Below are 18,442 nucleotides of genomic sequence, written 5' to 3'. Positions count from 1 at the left end.
TCAGGTAGTAGCATAAACAGGCAAACTTTAGTTTTTCAAGAAGTATCACTACTTTCAGATACACCAGAAGTCCCATCAGTTTTAAGACTATAAAACTGAATGTACCAGTGACCAACAAAAGAGAAATGTTCAGGTCTGTCCTTTGACACGTGTCTGTCTGCTTCTTCCTTTGCCTTTTATTTTTAAGAATTCTGAGACATCCTCATTTATTTAAATCCCAACAATGTTTTGCAAGAGCTCCCTTCATAATCTATTAATTCATCACCATCCTGTTTTTATTTTAAAGAAGTAGCTTTAGCAATCTGTACTGTACTTTGATTTGCTCTTTTTGACTGACCACTGAAGAACTCTTCCTGGTTTCTTTGTCCACCTCCCAAATGTGATTGGTTTTGTTTTTTCAAATCATGTAGTTATCAGCAAGTATGGCGTGACTGAATGATCTGATAAATTGTACTTAGAAGTAAATTCTGGTGATTAAAACATTCCAGTTAGATAGATGTGAGACACCAGATGAGCAGTACAAGCAAATTAAATGGGTTGGGATATTGATAGTAAGCAGATAAGCAGTAATTTTGAATGGTTTGCATGCTTTTACTTTTTTCATTATTTTGGAGGCAGAGAGGCTGTACTGTGCTTTCATCACTGTTTCCACACACTTGCCTTTTCACTGCTTTCATTACTCTCCGCTTGATGGAATTGCTGTCATGAAAAAAACCACAAACCAGCTGAAAAACAGAAGTGTTTCCTACTAAGTGCTAAAGGACAGGTGCAGGTTTATATTATGCATGCTATCTGTGATGGGAACGATGCAGACCAATGCTGAAAAGACTTTTACTGGCACTGAGCTGGTGTAGTTGATATGTCACAGTGCCTGGCCCCAGACATCTGCCTGCTGCTCTCATGAAGAGGAGAGGAGGGGTGCCTGGGACCTCCTTTTACACTGCTGTTTCCTACTGGTAGAATAGGAGTAACCCGTAGTGAGATATCTGAGAGGTACTCAGATATCAGGTAGGGACCAGGGCAGTCACTGAGACCGAGACAGTCATTGCCTTCTTCCTGTAATAGAAAAACACCTTAAAAGCAGTTTAATTTCAATGCAGTGTTGAATGCAGATCAATCATTCCCACTTTTAACACTCCAGTTCTTACCTCAAAGCTGTATGCATGGCTGCTTCAAAGTTGTTATTTCAGAAACAATTTGGACATTGGGGAGTGTGCAGGGAGAGAAGAAAAAAAAGGAAACTGAAGCATTTAAACCCAGATTTCGTGGGAATTATTACTTTTAGATCATCTCTGCCTCAGACCAGTGTGAGGAAGGACTCCACCAGCTCCTGATAAACTCTTAATTTAGATAACACAATATGATGAAAACACCAGCAAAGGGCTGGCAGTTTGTTACACTGATTTATTAGTTCTCATGTTTGACTTCAATGTCTTAAGTCCACTGAAAGGAGCAGCACATCTCTGTTACCTTTATTCATCATATAAGAATACCCAGTATATCATGATCCTAACAAGCAAAAAGTAAACCTATATTAATTCTGCAAATCCATTTTAGCCTTCTTTTAAATGCAGTGTAAAATATTATAATCTTGAGGAGTATATTTGCTGTCTAGAGCAAATTCATGTTTCTCTTGTCACTCTTTGCCAAGGAGAGCTGGTTAGGAGGCAGACAGCATATGGTTACATGACTGCTGTGGTTTGCATGTAATTTGTGGTCTGCTTAATTCCTTGTTTCTCAAGAGACATAATCTTACACGTAAATAGAGGTTCATTTCATATTATCCTAGGGTGGGGGTTTTTTGTCTCCCCTGTCTTAAAGCTAGTCAGGGAAGCCCAACAGAATGATCAAGTAATCAAATCAAGACCTTCTCTTGATTTGCCTGTCATAATGATAGCTTAGAGAAAAACTCAAAAGAAAGCAGACACATTCATCCGATTTGCAGGTACTGTTCATTGTACTTGCTGCCTGAAAACATGGAGAAGTGACACTCTCTCAGTGTGTCTGACTCTCTAATAAATTCTTAACCTCGGGCCATTACAGACACAAGCCTTTTTTTAATGTCGTTGGAATCATCTTCAAAACATCTGTGAAACCAGAGATTGTGAACTCCTATCAACTGAAAAAAAATAAATTTAGTTTTTTGTTTCAAAGAACTGTCCATTGATTTCTTTTGTCACGTTCATTTTTATAAACATTAGTCTATTTGTTTTTTCTGCCTTGTTTATCCTGATAAATTTTATTTTGTTTATGATGATGTGCAGTTATTTGCTACCTACTAATGTTTCTGTTGCCTGAGTACATCACTAAAATAGCTTAAACAGAGTAGTCATTTTTTGGTCTGTGTCTGCTAACAAATTCAGGTTTTATTTATGGAACAAGTTATTTTTCTTGAAATCTGTTTGTCAAAACTAAGATTTCATGATGTTTTTCTTCAGTTATGATAATCCATTTATTCATATGTATCCTGTACTGCAAGTGCAAGAATGAGAAACTGAACTTGATTGACCAAATGGATTTTATAGGTTGGATGCTTTTCTAATTTTACTCTATTTTTTAATTATTCTTTAGTGCTTACAAGTGGTAAAAACTCCCTGGTTTTTTTAAGGAAAGTATGGTGCTAAATTATATATCCTGCTGAAGAGCCCTTGAAAACAAATACTATGTTGGGTTGTCTTCTTGATTCACCTAAAACTTCTCTTGTGTTTGAAGAAAACTCGAACCAACATATGAACAACTCAGAAATATGTGTGAACAATTCATACATGTGCAACTTCAAATCACAACTGGTTTTGGCTTCACAGGTAGTGATTGGCTACATAAATTACCTCCAAAATGGACCAGAAATTTCCATTTCTGGGGCTTAAAAGAAATTGGGCCTAATTTTTAGAGGAAAAAAACCCACACCCAAAACAAACAAACAAAAAACTACTAGAGAAGAATTTATGATGTGAAAACACATTCCATCATCTGCCATAGTGCTAGGGCATGTCTAGTGGGTGTTTCCCCCTCTTTCCTTTCCCCAGACCTATTGTGTGTTTTATTTTTTGGCAGGAGGGCTATGCTTTGGCCTTCCCATCATTTATTGTCCCAGTGAGTCCAAGAGTGCTTACAGGCCATTCTTCACCCACCCTACCATCAGGCAGCAGAGTCACCACCCAAGAGGTTTAGGGGAGAAGGGGCAACACCTTTGGCTGTTGGGTGGTGATGCTGGGGCTGCTTCCCTGGACAGTCTGTTCAGGAACCACCCTGTGCAATCGAAAGACAAGTCAGAGGCTTTTTCTTACTCATTTGGGAAACCCAGAGCTTCTTCAATCAACTGCGTGCCAGCTAATTATGAGGTCTCAAGAAGTGGCATTGGCAGCAGTGAGGGGAGGCAGTTTGGGTTTTATTTTCCTGCTGTCCCTTTCTGGGATTGCGTTGAGCAGCTCTTAGAGCAGGAATGCATTTGATGTGGAGGACGCCCATGCTGTACTCACAGAGATCTAGAAGGAAAAAAAACTCCATGACCTATAAGCCATAGTGGTAGTCAGGACACCCATTAGCAAAGCCTTTGAAGATAGGAACTAAGGGTTAGAGAGTCTAAGTCTTTGATTGCAGCTCTTTGTAGGGAGGACCTGAAGGCAGTAATGACACTGTAGTACACAGATTCATAGGCTTGGAATGTCACTATGACTTTAATAGGCCAAATAATGGCCTTTTCTTGTACTCCCAGTTGAAGGTATGATTTATAGAGGAACTGTAATATATCTCCTGTCCTTTCTAGCTCAGTTTCCAGCATTTAACAATAATAACCTGAATAATTCTTTAAAATATATATTGATTTAACTTATTCCTCTCATTCTGTTTCAATAGCTGCTCTGGTTAGAGTGTTGTAAAACAGACCTGCTATTGTAGCTGAGCTTTGTCTAGACTGTAGTTTTAATTTACTTAGTGCAAAGATGGCTTTATTAATTCAAATGGTGTTGTAGCAGCAGTGACTGTCTGTTTATACCAGGACAACATGTAAGTAACTTCAGATGATGGTGAGTACTTACATTGTTGGCACTCTGAATATCTGGATGATATAGTTTCTCTGTCACAGTCCTCCCAGTAACCTAAGGTACAAGTCTTGACCTTCTGTGCCTCTTTTCACCATGTGTAAAAATGGGAATAATAACTCATCATTACCCTTATAATAGCTAGAGGTACTTTGTTATTACAAGACTGGGGAAGGAGTCCTATAATTACATGAGTAGAAAAACACATTTGTAGAAAGACCAGATGCTTAGGCATACATGCAAATAAGAGATTAACAGCTTCTCTTCCTTGTCCCTCCAACATAATTTTCTTCAGCTTGGAATACTGCACTTTGTACTTTTACAGGGATAAAACTGATTTATCAGACCAAACTCTAAGCTCTTCTAAAATATCAAAGCCTAGGTCATTATCTTAACGTCTAAGCTAAGCTAGGCTAAGCACAGCAGACCCAAATCTTACATTATCTGAGATGCATCTTCATTGCACACTGGCAGAAATCCCAAGTAATTTACTCTGTGGAGTTACATCCTTGTAAAACTCATGTAGATGAAAATAGAGCTGGAACCTCATGTTTCTGCTGTTACATGAAGGTCTGACATCACAGACATATTTTTAATACAAATGGCCATGCAAGCCTAAGAGTTGTGCATGTGTTTGATGAATGCTTATTATTTACCTCATTTTCATTCCTTTTCTGTATACTGCAGAATAAAGTGCAATTCTGTCCTCACAGGAAAAACAGGGTTTACTCCATGCTAAACCTCCTAATTTCTGTGTGGTGTTGTCATCAGATTCACTGGAAACCCACTTGCCCAGATATGGTTGTGCATTCTTCTGGTACTTGTTATATAGTTAATTATAGGTTATACATTGAAGGAAGAATATTTTCGGGTTTAACACAAGCGATTTTTTTAAAGTTGATTGGTGTTCTTCTGAGGTTGGGTTTTAGTGTTATGCTGTTATGCACTGCTGCTTTTTCCATGGCTTTCATTCTTTCATACTGCTTTTGTACCACAAGCCATTGCCCGTAGTTCTCCGAGAAGCATACTGCTGAAAGTAGAATAATTGCACACATATAACTATCACAATGATTTTTTTTTTCTTTTTGTGTGTATTGCCTTGACAGTAAGATTTGAGAAGGCAAAGTACGTATTAGTTCCAAACACCAATTATTCTGTTTCTTTTGCTAGATGTGCCAACGCCAGAGGCTGGAAGAAAAGCAGTGGATGCCTCTGTAGTGAACGGTGGCCTGGCACCAGAAGGAAAGCAGAATGGGACCACACAAGTAACAGTACAGCGCAAGAGACTCCTTAAAGCTCCCACATTGGCTGAACTTGACAGCTCAGATTCAGAGGTAAAAAATCAGGACACAACTTGCTTCTCGATTTGTCAGAATTGAGTCTTATTTCTTAATTTGCTGAACTGATCAGATGAGAAGTGACTTTGCAGATTATAATCTGAATTTTCTGTGACTGCTTTGTCAGCCCATGGAACTTCAAAAATCTTAGATCAGATCTCAAAAAAGGAGAATATTATTTTAAAGTGTTAAAAGGGAATTTCGGCCTTAAACCAGTATTTACTTACTTTCCATAGTGTCCAGTGTCTGTCCACAGTGTGTGTCTAGCAATTATGCTTTTGGGAATTCAGGAAAATGTGTTGCACCCTTCTGGCACCCATAGAGGAGCTGTCACTAAAGGACTCAGATATAAGGCCAGCCTCACCCTCCCAGCTGTTAAATGAAGAGCATCAGCTGTGCCAGAGGGGTTGCAGTTTGCTGCAAATGTCAGTGCATTAATTTGCTATATAAGATTGGGAACTAGCACCCTAAAAATGTTTCACAGACAGGGACAAGCACGTACCACTCAGATGAAGAAATAATTTTGAATCCATCCTCTCTCAAACTGAGAGTTAAAGATTTAAAAAAGCATTAAAAGGAGAAATCCTTAAAAAGCTTTTTAGCTTCAAAGCTGCCTTATATATGATCTTCAGGAAGTACCAACATTACATCCTCAAGAATGAGCTTTGTCTTCTGGACCAGTAGTATTATTAATTGAGTTTGGACCTTTCTGAAAGTTAAGCTGTCTGGAAAGCTCATGCAGGCAGGCTTTATTCACAGAGAATAATTTTAGCCTGGGGAAAGCAGTCTTCCCTGACTGTTTTTCTCTCTTGTAAATGGGGAAGGAGGGGTTTCCTGACAGGGTGGTTACAAAGGCATCTAAGCTGAAAAGGAGCCTGGGAAGAAATATATGTGGGGAGAAATTTATCTCTTTGCATACTTTCTTGATCTGTGAAAGGTTGGTCCTCTTTGTATTAGGGGTTATCCTGTGGGTGACTTGTGTGGGTGCATAATTTGATACATCTGTTCTGAAAGCAGAAGAGATTTGCATTCTGAAATCACTCATCAGTCTTTAAGATTACAACAGAGGCTACATGAGGTTTTGTTAATATAAATGAAGCTGGGCAGAATGCAGGAATATTAAGACCTGTCAGTGAGAGTTGGATCTTGAACTTACAGCTTCTGTGCGTCCTTGAAGCTAATGCAGCATGATATTCCACACAGAAAAATGAGCAGAAGTCAGTAAAAGAAAATTATGTAAAGGGAAATGTGAAATAATTCTTGTAGGAGGGAAAAACAAGATGTCTGAATGTGGCTATCGATTAGGGAATACTGTGTAGGCAAGCAAAGTGGTATGGAATAAGCTCTGAAACATACAGCAAAAGATAAATTGAAAATAAATCAGTAACATCGAGCTGTCACAGAGAACACATGCTGTACTGGGTTGAGTCAACAGACATAACTGGTGAAGCAACTGAGATGTTGAAGATGCTGAAGCAGAATACTGGCTGGGGCTCAGGAACAGTGCTAAAGTAGTGAAAATAAACTGAAGGGAGTTAGGGTGAAATTTTCAAGCTGATGAAGGGGGTGGGAGATAGAACATTTGAAGAAAGTGAAGATCACTCTGTCAAAATGTCTTATTTGTTTCCTGACTTTTACTTTGCATGTAACACACAGAAAAAGCATTTGTGTTGTCCTGATTGCCTGTAAATGACTCGGCCACCTTTTTGACTGCAGTTTGAATTGGGCTTGACCTATTTAGAGCTACTCACTGGGAGGGAAATTATGACTATGCTCTAAATTACAGGCTGGAAATACCTGCACTGCTAAGCTTTGGACCTCCAAATGAGCTACGATGCAGACACATTTTCTTCATCCTGAATCTCCTTTGTTCTTTCAGCTGTGTTGTGATGCAGGCTACATCCCAACATCAGTGTAGCCAGATAGAGGTGAAAGGGAAGGTCTGATACAGCCCTATGCCCATTCACTGGCAAGGATGAATGCTGTATGAATCATTACTTCTTTCTGTCCTTGTTTTTTCTGCATCGCCCAGTTTCCAAGGGGCGGGGAGCAGGAAGTGCTGTTTTGCTTTGTGTGGCTAGAAGAAGTAGCAATCTGATAGTGATTTTTTAAAACAGATATAAAAATTGTATCTCCTAATGAAGCTACATCTATCTGGACAAAAATCATGTCTGTAACATAGTTACATGTTTTAGAGTGATGCCTTTAAAGCTGCAGCTTTTCAGTACCTGTAAAATTATAATTGTTTAGCACTCTATGAAGAAGTGCATAGTTTTGGATGTTTTGTTGATCCAACCTCAAATGTAAAATGTCAGATAGTCTACCATAATAGTCAACAGTTACTGTATAGATATGAAGAAATAAGTACAATGATTCATCAGTACTTCCTACACAAGATTTCATTCTGAACAAAGCTTTCTATGTTTGAGAAACTGTAGGGCAACAATAGCATTTTCAGTGCACGTGTTTGTGCACAGAAGTAGTAATTTGAAATGACAAACCAGGAATACCTGGGAACTTGTAGAGGCCTCTGTTCTGTGATGCATGGTGCTCATTGAGGTGATCCTGCCAGCTTTTCTGTCTGACTGGCTGTTGCCAAAGAAGGCAGTCTTTCAGCCAGTGGAGGTTTTCCTGCTTTCAGCTCACTTAACTAAGGAAATTGTGAGAGAGAGGTTCGGCCACCTGCTGGATTTTAGAGCAGGTCACATGTTTGATCTGTATATCTTGACAACTTACATCATTGGAGCTAAAGAGCATTCACACTTGGTCCTTCAATGCTGTTTCTTTGGGAGGCTCCTGTGATGATCTGTATCTTTACTTTCAATCTGGCAACTGAAGACAGTTTTTAGGTGAAAGCAAAGGATTTAATAATTTGGGTGACATAATACTTTAGCTAGTTGAAAGTTGTTAGTCAAAGCCCATTTCACTTTCCTTCATCTTGCTGGAGTTGCATTTGGCTGTTGTGAAGAAGCACGCTTGTATAGTAAATGAGATTTCTTTTAAATACAGAAGAAAGGAGAAATGCACCAGGATTGGGAATTACAGAAACAGTGCAGTGCAAATCAGATTAGTTTCTCTTTACCTGAGTCACTTACGTGAGTGGCTCTCATTCCTTTGGCGACTAGAGAAATCTAAATGCTGATTCCTTGTTAGTGCAAGAAATAAAGTTTCCATTTGCTCAGTACTGTGCAGAGTCAATGTTTTTCTCAGGACTTCTAGGGCTTTGAGTGATTGAATGGTGCAAAATATCTGTGATAGCTTACAGTTTCTGTGTACTAAGAAGCAGTAAAAGAACTAAGAACAGTCCCTGAGGAATTCTGTTTCTTTTCCTCTTGCCAAACAGGAGGAATCAGTGCACAAGTCGGGAAGTAGCAGCAGCATCTCCCCCTCACAAGTGGAAGACCCCTCTCAAGAAGGCACCAGCAGCAGGAAGAGTAAGTTATTGTGAGAGAGCCCAGTGGCTGCTTTTACACACTTCTGTTGTCTTCTGTGCTGTGAACTTCATCTGAAACTTTTATAGAAGGCTAAAGCTGAGCATTGTTAATGGAATAATCCTCTAAAGCTGAACCCTAGAACGTGCTGAATGGGTCAAATGTGATAAACAATTGGAAGCCTTTACTCCCCACTATGTGCGGACCAATTTGTGAAGGAGAAGGTTTCATACTCCATGTAAAACTGTAGTCAAAAAGTGAATGGAGGGATAGGTTAGCTCTGTTCATCTCATAAAATAATTTGTTGCTGCAAAAACATGTTCTAACCTGGGACAAATTCAGAAGTTTCTTGCATATCTGTCACCATGGCAGTGAATGTACTTGTTTGAAAGACATACAGCAATCACGGGTATTACTATTTACAGACCAAAGGAGAACATCTGGTCTTTTTTTCTTTCAAGTATTCAGTTGTTGTAGCCTTTATTGTGTGACAGTATTTTTCATTTGTTTCAAAGTGTTTCAGTTTCACTGGAAAGGTTTTGTAACGAAACCTGCAATCCGTGCATGTATTTTTTGTGCATGATGGTGAAATAAGCAGAATAAGCCAATATCCTGAAACACCATGGGAACTGGACAGTAGTGTGTCTTATTTGCTAGTTTTATGAGTATTCCTATTCTCTCAGTCTGTAAGATGTGATGAATGGGATACCTGTCTCTGAGTATGAGCTCTGAGTATGGATGTATAACTTCAGCTACCAGTAGTAAGAATTCTAGCAAATCAGTGGCTGGATTGATGCTGAGCAATGTTAACGAACAGTCTCCCTTACAAGAACTAACTTTTTTATGCTGTTTGAATCCTTAGTGCCTCCGAAGTTCTTGCCCATATCATCTACACCACAGCCTGAGAGACGGCAGCCACCTCAGAGACGACACTCCATTGAAAAGGAAACACCAACCAATGTGAGACAGTTCCTACCCCCTTCAAAACAGAGCTCCAGGTCACTTGTAAGTGGAGGGGGTGGTAGGAGAGAGAAAAAGAGGCATGCTAAGAGTATAATGAAAATAAAAACTTGGCTTCAGTGTGATTAGAGCTTGACTCAAAGAAAACTCAATTCAGAAACAGCCCTTGGCTACTAAAGACATTTTGAAATCAAGATTTGAACTTTGTCTCTCTAGCATATTTATCCAAAAACCCAGGTACAGGTGCCTCAGAAAACATTTGCACTTTGATTAGGACTCCGGGTAATGCCACGTGTCTTGATTTTGTTTCAGAATGTTACCAAAACAAATGAACTTCACCTTACCGATTTTCCACTTGAATAGTGACAATTCAAAAGCAGTGGATCTATTTTGGGATTTGGGGGAATTTTTTTAGTTGTTGGAAGTATTACTGTTAATCACTGAATGAATGGAATGGTTTCTTTTCTTCCCACCTTAAGAATTTGCATGGTAATGTTTATATATATGAAAGCTCTTTCAGTAGTCCAAATCAAGGTTTGTCTGTGTTGCTTTGTTGAAGTTACTGAGGCAAAAACCTGTGCTTGAAAAGAAAGTACAGTGCATTTGATCAATTAGCTTTAATTGAGAACTGTTTTCCAACAGAGTACAAACAGCAAAGGGTATGAAATCCTGGTTCATTTATGCTGACATGCTGATTAGTGCTTTGTGATTTCATGTAGGATATGTTCCTTGTCTCTTTTCCTACCAGCAGGGTTTCAAAGTATGCCCCATGAGGTGCTGGTGAATAGGAAAATCGATAAACACATCCTAGTTTTGAAAGGAAGGTAATATTCACTTGCCCAGTCTTGTAGTGCAGTGGTATTAACAGGCTTTGAAGAGCATTTTTGTTGGCCCCAGAGATGATGACCAGGATCCAAACCTATTACGTGATGAAGTTGATCAGTAACAAGAAAAATATCTCCAAATATTCCCATGAAGTCTTTTCCCTTTTCAGAGAGTCTGCTGGATTTGATTACATCCTTCCAGGTAGAATGTAGTTCCTCATTCCTGCTGAAGGTCAGGTAGTAACGTGTTGATAAATGCACAACACAAGTAGACATCTGCCAAAGTGAACTTGGAGCAGAACATATTGCAGCAGAACCAAGCTGGAGGGCTCCTTCAAACATGCATTTGAAAACACTATCACATAAAATGGGTTTCCTGCTGGCCACTCACTGTATGTGGAAACCCAAGCTTTATTTTCTGGTAGGCCTAGAGTTACTCACAGACAAGTAGTTTAAAGAGAGGAGGGGTTCAGAAAGCATTATATGCTATACTGATACATTTGCTCCATTCTACTTTTAGTGTATCTATGTTACATCGTAATATTAATCTTGTGTATTTGAGAGGATCATCCAACTTAAAAATCTCACATGAGGCCGGTATTTGAAATAGGTCAACCAACTTCTCACCAGGATCTTTTTCATCACGTGCATACTCTGTCAGTCTGTTCACTGACATATGCCTAGAAAAATACATACAAAATAAAACCATTGCAGAAAATCTAATTGAGTTATTCCATTCCCCTTGAAAAATACTAAAGGAAAAGGGAGAAAAAGCCATGAGATAAGTCAGGCTAATCTGGAAAGAGATAGGAAGCGTTTTATTAGTTTCTTTTGTGTTTGGGGGGAGCTTGGTTTGTTTGTTTTGGTCATTTTTTTAGTTGGATTTTTTGGGGGGTTTTTTTGGGTTTTTTAAATCTTCAGAGAACTGTCACCTACCTTGGTTTTGGCTTTGAAGTGAGAAAGAAGGAAAGATAGTAGTGAAATGATGTTCCATTAGTAAGAACCTATTTTATTTGATGTCTAGAGACCTAATTCTTTAACTTGACAATAGTGCCCTCTAGGGTGTGACAGACAACTCCCACAATACTCTTGTTTTTCGTTTTGATAGATGAGTTCTGATATGCTGGCACTGGCCCAGTTCCAGAAAGCTTCAGCTTTCTGCAACTCTCTCCTTCCCCGGAGGGATGCCAACCTTCCAGTGCCTGTGCCAGATGTTGCATATGTAAAATTGCCCTTCCAGGAGTGAATGCTTCTCAATAAGTGCAGAATATTATTTATCTTTTATTTGACATCACGCTTCTTGATCCCTTCCTTCAGGATTGATGGAATTTCAGTTCTTATCACCAGCTCCTGTGACCTCGGTTTCTCTCCGAGGTGAAGGAGGCCTCGTCAATAAATAGCCTTCGATGCCAGTGAAACCAGTCAGGGGGTTGCTACAGTCTCTTAGCAGGATTAGCAAGAAACTGGTCTGTCTTGCATACTAACGATGGTTTTGTGAACTGGCATCTCATCAGATAGAGGGAGTTAGGCCTAAGTAGGTGGGGAGGGGAAACAAGCTTGGAAAAGTGCCAAACATAGTCCTTTTGGTGTGTCACCCTATCAGTGCTACATGGAAAAGCAGAGTGGCTCAGTGATTTTGGGGGGCAGTCCTGGTGGTATGCTTACTGTAGTGAGCTGACTTGGAGCTTAATCAGTGAGATGAAGTCAGTGTCCTGAGATGTACATATGGATGCCTTTGTAGTCTGTTTGCTTTTTTAATTATTATTATCATCATTATTTTTTTACATGACCCAGAGGACCAAAGCTAATGGTTTCATTTATACACAGCATTCGCTTCTCTGCTTCCTATCTATTGTTCAGGTTCCTAGGATAACCAGTTTATTTCCAAGGATGACTTTCAGACCACTTTTTTCAACTATGCAAGCAGCTTCTCTGCTCAGCTCTCATCCCGTTGAAGCAGCCATGTGTGGGGTGGCAGGGGCTATGTACTATCTCTGTGAGAGAGCTTTTGCCAGCAGGTGGAAACCCGCAAAGGTTTGCCTCTTTTTGCTGGCTTTGGAAATCACCTTCACCAGCATGTTCCCTGCTAGGGGAGCACTTCCTCAGCTGTGGCAAGAATTACAGCTCAGGCTGGGACATTGCACTTGATTGACATTGATTTAAATGTGTGTAGGATATCTGTGTGTCTTCAATCACCTCACGGGGAAAAGAAATCAGTTCTGAAAGGACAGCAAACTAAAAATGCAACATCACAAGATTATCAGTGGGACAGACCTTAAATATTACAGCACATGAAGATCCTACAGCAAAAATCGAGCAAAACTATTGTAATCCATGGACTATGCTGAAAAGAATTAGGTTTTATGTTTCTACCAAGATACACTATATAGAATGGAAGGGCATTTGCAATCTGCTTTACTTGAAAACACCTACATATTGTTTTGGTCCTCAGCACACTTACGTATCAGAACTTGCAGAATAACTCAGAGTCATGTACCAAGGAAGGCAAATCCACTGAAAACTAATTCATTTACCCCTATGTAGAACTGAACATGAGTAATTTAATTTTTCCTTACCCCAATGTAGAATTGAACATGAATAATTTAATTTTTCCTTCTTTTTCTTGTCCCAACCACTAAGTGGAAGGGTGAAACTTCTTGCAGGAGAGTTTATTGTTGAGATATCCAACTGACCTTCTAAAAACTTTTAGTCTGCAAAAGGAACAAGAGTTTAGAGTGCTTGGCTAATTGTGAATTGCAGAATTTAGAGGCAAATCTGACACTTGTTCATTTTGCAGTTTAATAATATGCTGCTCATTTGAATGTCTAGTGACATCCTTTAGTGAGAAGTTTTAAAAGGAATACATTAGAGTAAAAATGTGTTAGTCATAAGGACCTATTAGATGTGTGTATGCTGAGAATGACCTACAAAGCACTTTTTTTCATATTATGGATATGCAATTCTTACTACCTGCTTTTCCGGAGCAAAAGAAATTACACATATACACCTTAAACTATTACAGTGTTTCTAAGGTGACTGCACAGTTAGTGTTAAGCCAGTTCTCAAGACGATCATGGAAACTTCAAGTTCAAAACAGTATTTTTAAGTAATATTTTTTCCCCTTTAAAAGTAAGCATATGGACTTGTCTTTAATATTAAAATGAAAATGGAGTTTTATTCCAGAAAATCAAGACCATTCAAACCATATTTTGTCTTTACTGTGTTCTGTTGTATGCAAGTATTGTAGAGAGTGCTCTCATTTGGACCTGCCTAATTTGAGTGCATATTACTGTTGGAAGTTTGAGCAATAACTCCAAAGCATCATTGTTCAATGAAGTTTAACCAGTGCTTAGCATAATTTTAATTAATTTCAATGCCTTAGAGGTAGTGTAGAAACAAAAAATTTTCTGGTGTACTTATTTCTATTCTGAAAAGGGACAAAAAAACCCAAGCAGTTTTCTGAAATCGGCAGAGTATTTATCTTTCATTTAATGTTGCATTAACATTTTGTTGTCCTTGTGTAACCTCTGGAATTAAAACATTAGCATTTAAACATGTGAACATTTTCTATGTTTCCCCTGTCACCTGCTGGCTATTCCTATTTTAATGATATTCATTTTCGATTGGTACAACAACAGGCCCACACTATTCCCCTAGTACGTGCTCTACACCTATAGCAGATCCACAGACTTTCTTCAAAGGAACAGTATTCCCTGCCGTCATCGTTCTGTAAAGTAAAGGAATGGGCTCTCATGAGAGGATAGGAAGAGCTTCAAGTAAGAAATGTATTTCTAAAGGACTTAAAGCTCTGATTGATTACAAGCATGCAGTCAGCCTCATTCACCTCGGATAGTTTTTCCCAGTCTCCCACGATATAGAATCGAGGGGGTTTGCTGGCATTGTATGCATCCCGCTTTCCCACCCACTTCCTCTCCCGTCTCGCCCCAGCCTTCAGCCGTGCCTTCTCCATAGCAAGGCAGTTGCTATGGGAAGAACCCAGAACTAAATGCTGAGAGCTGCTGGTTAGCTGTAAAGTTGTTCATAAGGAACAGAAGTTACTTTGTTTTGGCTGGGCAGTTTTACACCTCAGAGCAAATTGCAACTGCTTTTGACATAGTTTGTTCTTTCCAGAAAACTAGTGTTCCACACCCCAAAGTTTTAGATGTCAAATCTAACAAATGTAACTCAATTCTAGTCTTTCTTGGGGTACCTTAAACAGAGTGAAGTTTCTTTGTGTTCCCTTTCTAGATGGGTAAGACAACAAGTTTTTAAAAATGTGGTGGTTCCTAAATGCTAATGTTTGCCAGGTCTGCAACGTAGAAAGATTTTCTTTTTAATCTGATGGAAAGACAGAACAGACCTCTGAGTACATGGAAATGGAGCATTTCCGTACTAATCCGATTCATCACTTCAATTTGTAAACGAGATCTCCAAACTGTCAGCCATGTCTTTGTATTTACAAGAGAAATTTCCTTCATTTATTCAGAGAGCATTGCATGTCATTGTCATTACCACACAGTAGCCCCTCTGGGCTGACTTGAAAAGGTTCGCTAAGCATAAAGCAATGGGAGTTCCCACAGAGGTTTCTGTCTTTCTCTTGGAAATGTATAATCAACTACTGGGCTGGATTACAAATTGGGTTGGCGCTTTTTATTCCCTGGTACCAAATTCAGGAGTTCTCCATTCAATATTCTCCTAAATGCTCTAATACGGAATAAATGCAAAATTTTGTAAGTGGAAGATTGTGTTGTTAGTCTCTATTTGAGTTTCTACCATTAATAATGCAACATTGGATAACCAGTTCACCTGCTTGATATTGGAAGATTATTTTCTAAAGCTTAAATTGCTGCTGTCACTTTCCTGGTCCCGAGAGGAGAACTTTTCTGCCGGAACTGATGTAACTTTATGTAGTCTTGGTGGAATTCTGATAATGTGAGCACCAAGATGTGGTACCACTGAATAAAAATTTCTGCTAGAATGGGCTACTAACAACTTTTCTTGGCCACTCCGGGCATCACAAAGTCTCAGAGAAATTATTTTATGTTTACTTCAAACAATATGCATAAAATAATGCCATCTGTCATACTACCTTTTCCCTTTCAAATTATAAATCTGATTGTTTATTGGTTGGAAACAAATCTTTGTAATAGAAGACAAATGGAGAGAAGGATCAAGTGGTTTGAGGAGGAAAGATTAAGAAAACTGTCATTGTTGGGAAGGTTGAACATAATACCACCTACGCACTTCCAATGGTTTGGTAGTCACGTGATGCCCGTGAAAGAGCCAGTGCTATTCCAGTTTGAAGGGAGAAACCCCCTGTTTCTGGAGTTACTAACCAGGTGGTTGTCTAGGTTGGCGTCTGGAAGAAACTGTTTGTCTTTGAAATAATATGGGGGTTTTGGCTTCCAGGAGGAGTTCTGTTACCCAGTGGAATGTCTGGCTCTGACAGTGGAGGAGGTCATGCACATCCGTCAGGTGCTGGTGAAGGCAGAGCTGGAAAAGTACCAGCAGTATAAAGATGTCTACACTGCTCTCAAAAAAGGAAAGGTAGGGCTGAGTCTGTGGAGGCTCCAAAGGTTACTGAGGGAGGCCAGTTGCACAAGCTTCCCATTTACACATTTGTTTCTTATCCTGTATTGGAGAGAAAGAAGAGTTATCCAAAACTCCCCCTAAATATATAACACGTGGGTCAGCTGCCTTGAAGTACATGCAGAAACGTGAAAACTTTTCATGGAAATACTTTGTTTGTTTAGATTGTCTATAAAAATGCAGTAGCATTTGCAATTATCACAGTGTATCTGTATGTGTCCATTTAAAACTTCATTGACTGAAGTGATTTCTGTCCCCATACCTTCTGCGGGATTGGTTACAGATAGCAGTAGGAAACTGCAAGTTCTTCATATATGAATCCTTACTATTAAGCATAGAGGAAATAAAAGTCTTCAGAGAAGTCAGATGACATGTGACCCCCAGAAGGAAGTTTAATATTAGAGACCTATTCACTGAGGCATTTTTTTCTGTAAACTGCAGATTGGTACTTACCAGTGGAAGCAGTGCCCTTTTCCCCTACTTTTGACTTCTGCTTCTTGAACACCTCCAGCAAGTGTATTTTGACTTCGCTGTGTATTTTACCTACAGGCCTACCTGTCTCTAGTATGCAGATTTCTTTTAAAAATTTAATACATTCAAGGCAGAGGAACAAGAATCTTAGATTCAGTTGTTGCCTATTGTCATGATATATAAAGCTTAGTAATGAGCTTTTATCAAATCTCAAAGTAAGTTGATGGTTTAATTAATTTCCTCCTTCATAAATATATGAAGATAAAATTCTGGATCTTCTTCTCAATATCATCTTAGAAGTATGAACCCCAGAACTGGATGTAGTAGTACAACTGTGATCTTGCTGATAGCAACTGGTACATGAAGTCATCACTGTGTGTGACTTCACCTAACATTGTGGATTCCTCTGTTCTTCTTTTAGCTCTGCTTTTGCTGTCGAACAAGAAGGTTTTCTTTCTTTACCTGGTCTTACACTTGTCAGTTCTGTAAGAGGTAAATATTTAATATGTGTTAATAAATGGGTACCATTTCAGAGGGAAAATTACTGGTTTATACATCAGAAAACCTCAAAAATTTCTGCTGTCTACTGTTGATTGGGTTTATTTCTGTAACAGTCTATGTTAAAAAAATCCAAAACTGTGCAAAAATATTTCTTTCCTAAGTGACAGAATTGCTTCCTTGGACTGAAACTTTTGACTGAAAGTGAGGGAAACACTCATTTGTTTTTTATGCTTATGGGAAAGAAGTTGGAATTTACTCAGACTCCCCAGTCAGCAGTTCCACAGCCTCTGTTGTTGGGGAAAACATTTCAAGGCAATTTACCTTCTGAGTTATTTTTTAAGTATTGGGACAAGGGGAAAGGGAGAAGGAATCATTTGCAGGCAAAATTGTAGATTTTTAGTTGAACAGTGAGACAAGTCAGGAGATCTATGTAGCCACTGAGTTAGTGTCTCACCAAAGGAGGTTTCTTTAGAGGAAAAACAGCTTATTTTCTTTTTTTTTTTTAATTTATTTCTTAATTTAGCTGTATTTCCAGTTTAGTGTTTCTTCTTTCTTTTTCTGATTTGAAGTTATTATGTCAAAGAAGCCTTAAAAATGAAAATGTTTGTTTAAGGGGAGGATGGGGGAGGATTTTAACTCCTGAAAAATTTATCTCTTATCTCTATTTTTCCTGGTGGATTGACTCATGCTCTTTCTTTCTTACACAGGCCTGTATGCTCACAGTGTTGCAAAAAAGTAAGTAAGTGAACTTACGGTTAGAGCCTTTCTAAAAAGCTGCAATCTTTGTAATGATGCTGCATGTTCCTTCTGCTGTTTTCAACAGATGCGACTGCCATCAAAGCCATACTCTACTCTCCCCATCTTCTCGCTGGGACCTTCAACCTTGCAAAGAGGAGAAAGCTTTATGAGGCCAGAGAAGCCCTCTACCAGTCACCACCATTCACTGCGGAGCAGGTGAGAAACAACCCGAGCTCACTTGTGTCTGTTGTAAATTCCATACGAGGTTATCAATCGTTAAGATGCTGTCTACCTGTTTGGTAGTTGTCAATGTTTCTAATGCTTGTAGTAACTCTTCTGAAGCCTGAAAAGCCAGGTGTCTTCTACTTCTTGCTTTAATTTACAGAAATAGCAACACTAACTGTGTCTTCTTAAACGTTTTTCACATTACAGTTGAAAAATAATATGAGTCTGGGACAAGTGTATTTCTGTAGTACCTCTGCAAAAATATACTTAACGTGTGATGTGAAGGAGATAAATCTCTCAGGCGAGAATCACACACTGAGTGGGAA

General features: G+C 39.0%; 1 protein-coding gene across 1 annotated transcript in view; it reads left to right on the top strand.

The window, feature by feature from the left end:
• The window catches only part of SPIRE1 (spire type actin nucleation factor 1), a 128,114-nt gene that overhangs the window by 104,510 nt on the left and 5,162 nt on the right, over positions 1 to 18,442 (top strand). The window contains 7 exon segments of the mRNA XM_032713387.1: positions 5,211 to 5,374; positions 8,721 to 8,811; positions 9,671 to 9,813; positions 16,002 to 16,139; positions 17,074 to 17,144; positions 17,861 to 17,888; positions 17,977 to 18,107. Coding sequence (XP_032569278.1) covers positions 5,211 to 5,374; positions 8,721 to 8,811; positions 9,671 to 9,813; positions 16,002 to 16,139; positions 17,074 to 17,144; positions 17,861 to 17,888; positions 17,977 to 18,107 — 766 coding nt within the window.

The sequence above is a fragment of the Chiroxiphia lanceolata genome, chromosome 1 (assembly GCF_009829145.1).
Source record: "Chiroxiphia lanceolata isolate bChiLan1 chromosome 1, bChiLan1.pri, whole genome shotgun sequence".
Classification (NCBI taxonomy): domain Eukaryota; kingdom Metazoa; phylum Chordata; class Aves; order Passeriformes; family Pipridae; genus Chiroxiphia; species Chiroxiphia lanceolata.
This window is presented reverse-complemented; position numbering and strand designations above follow the sequence as displayed.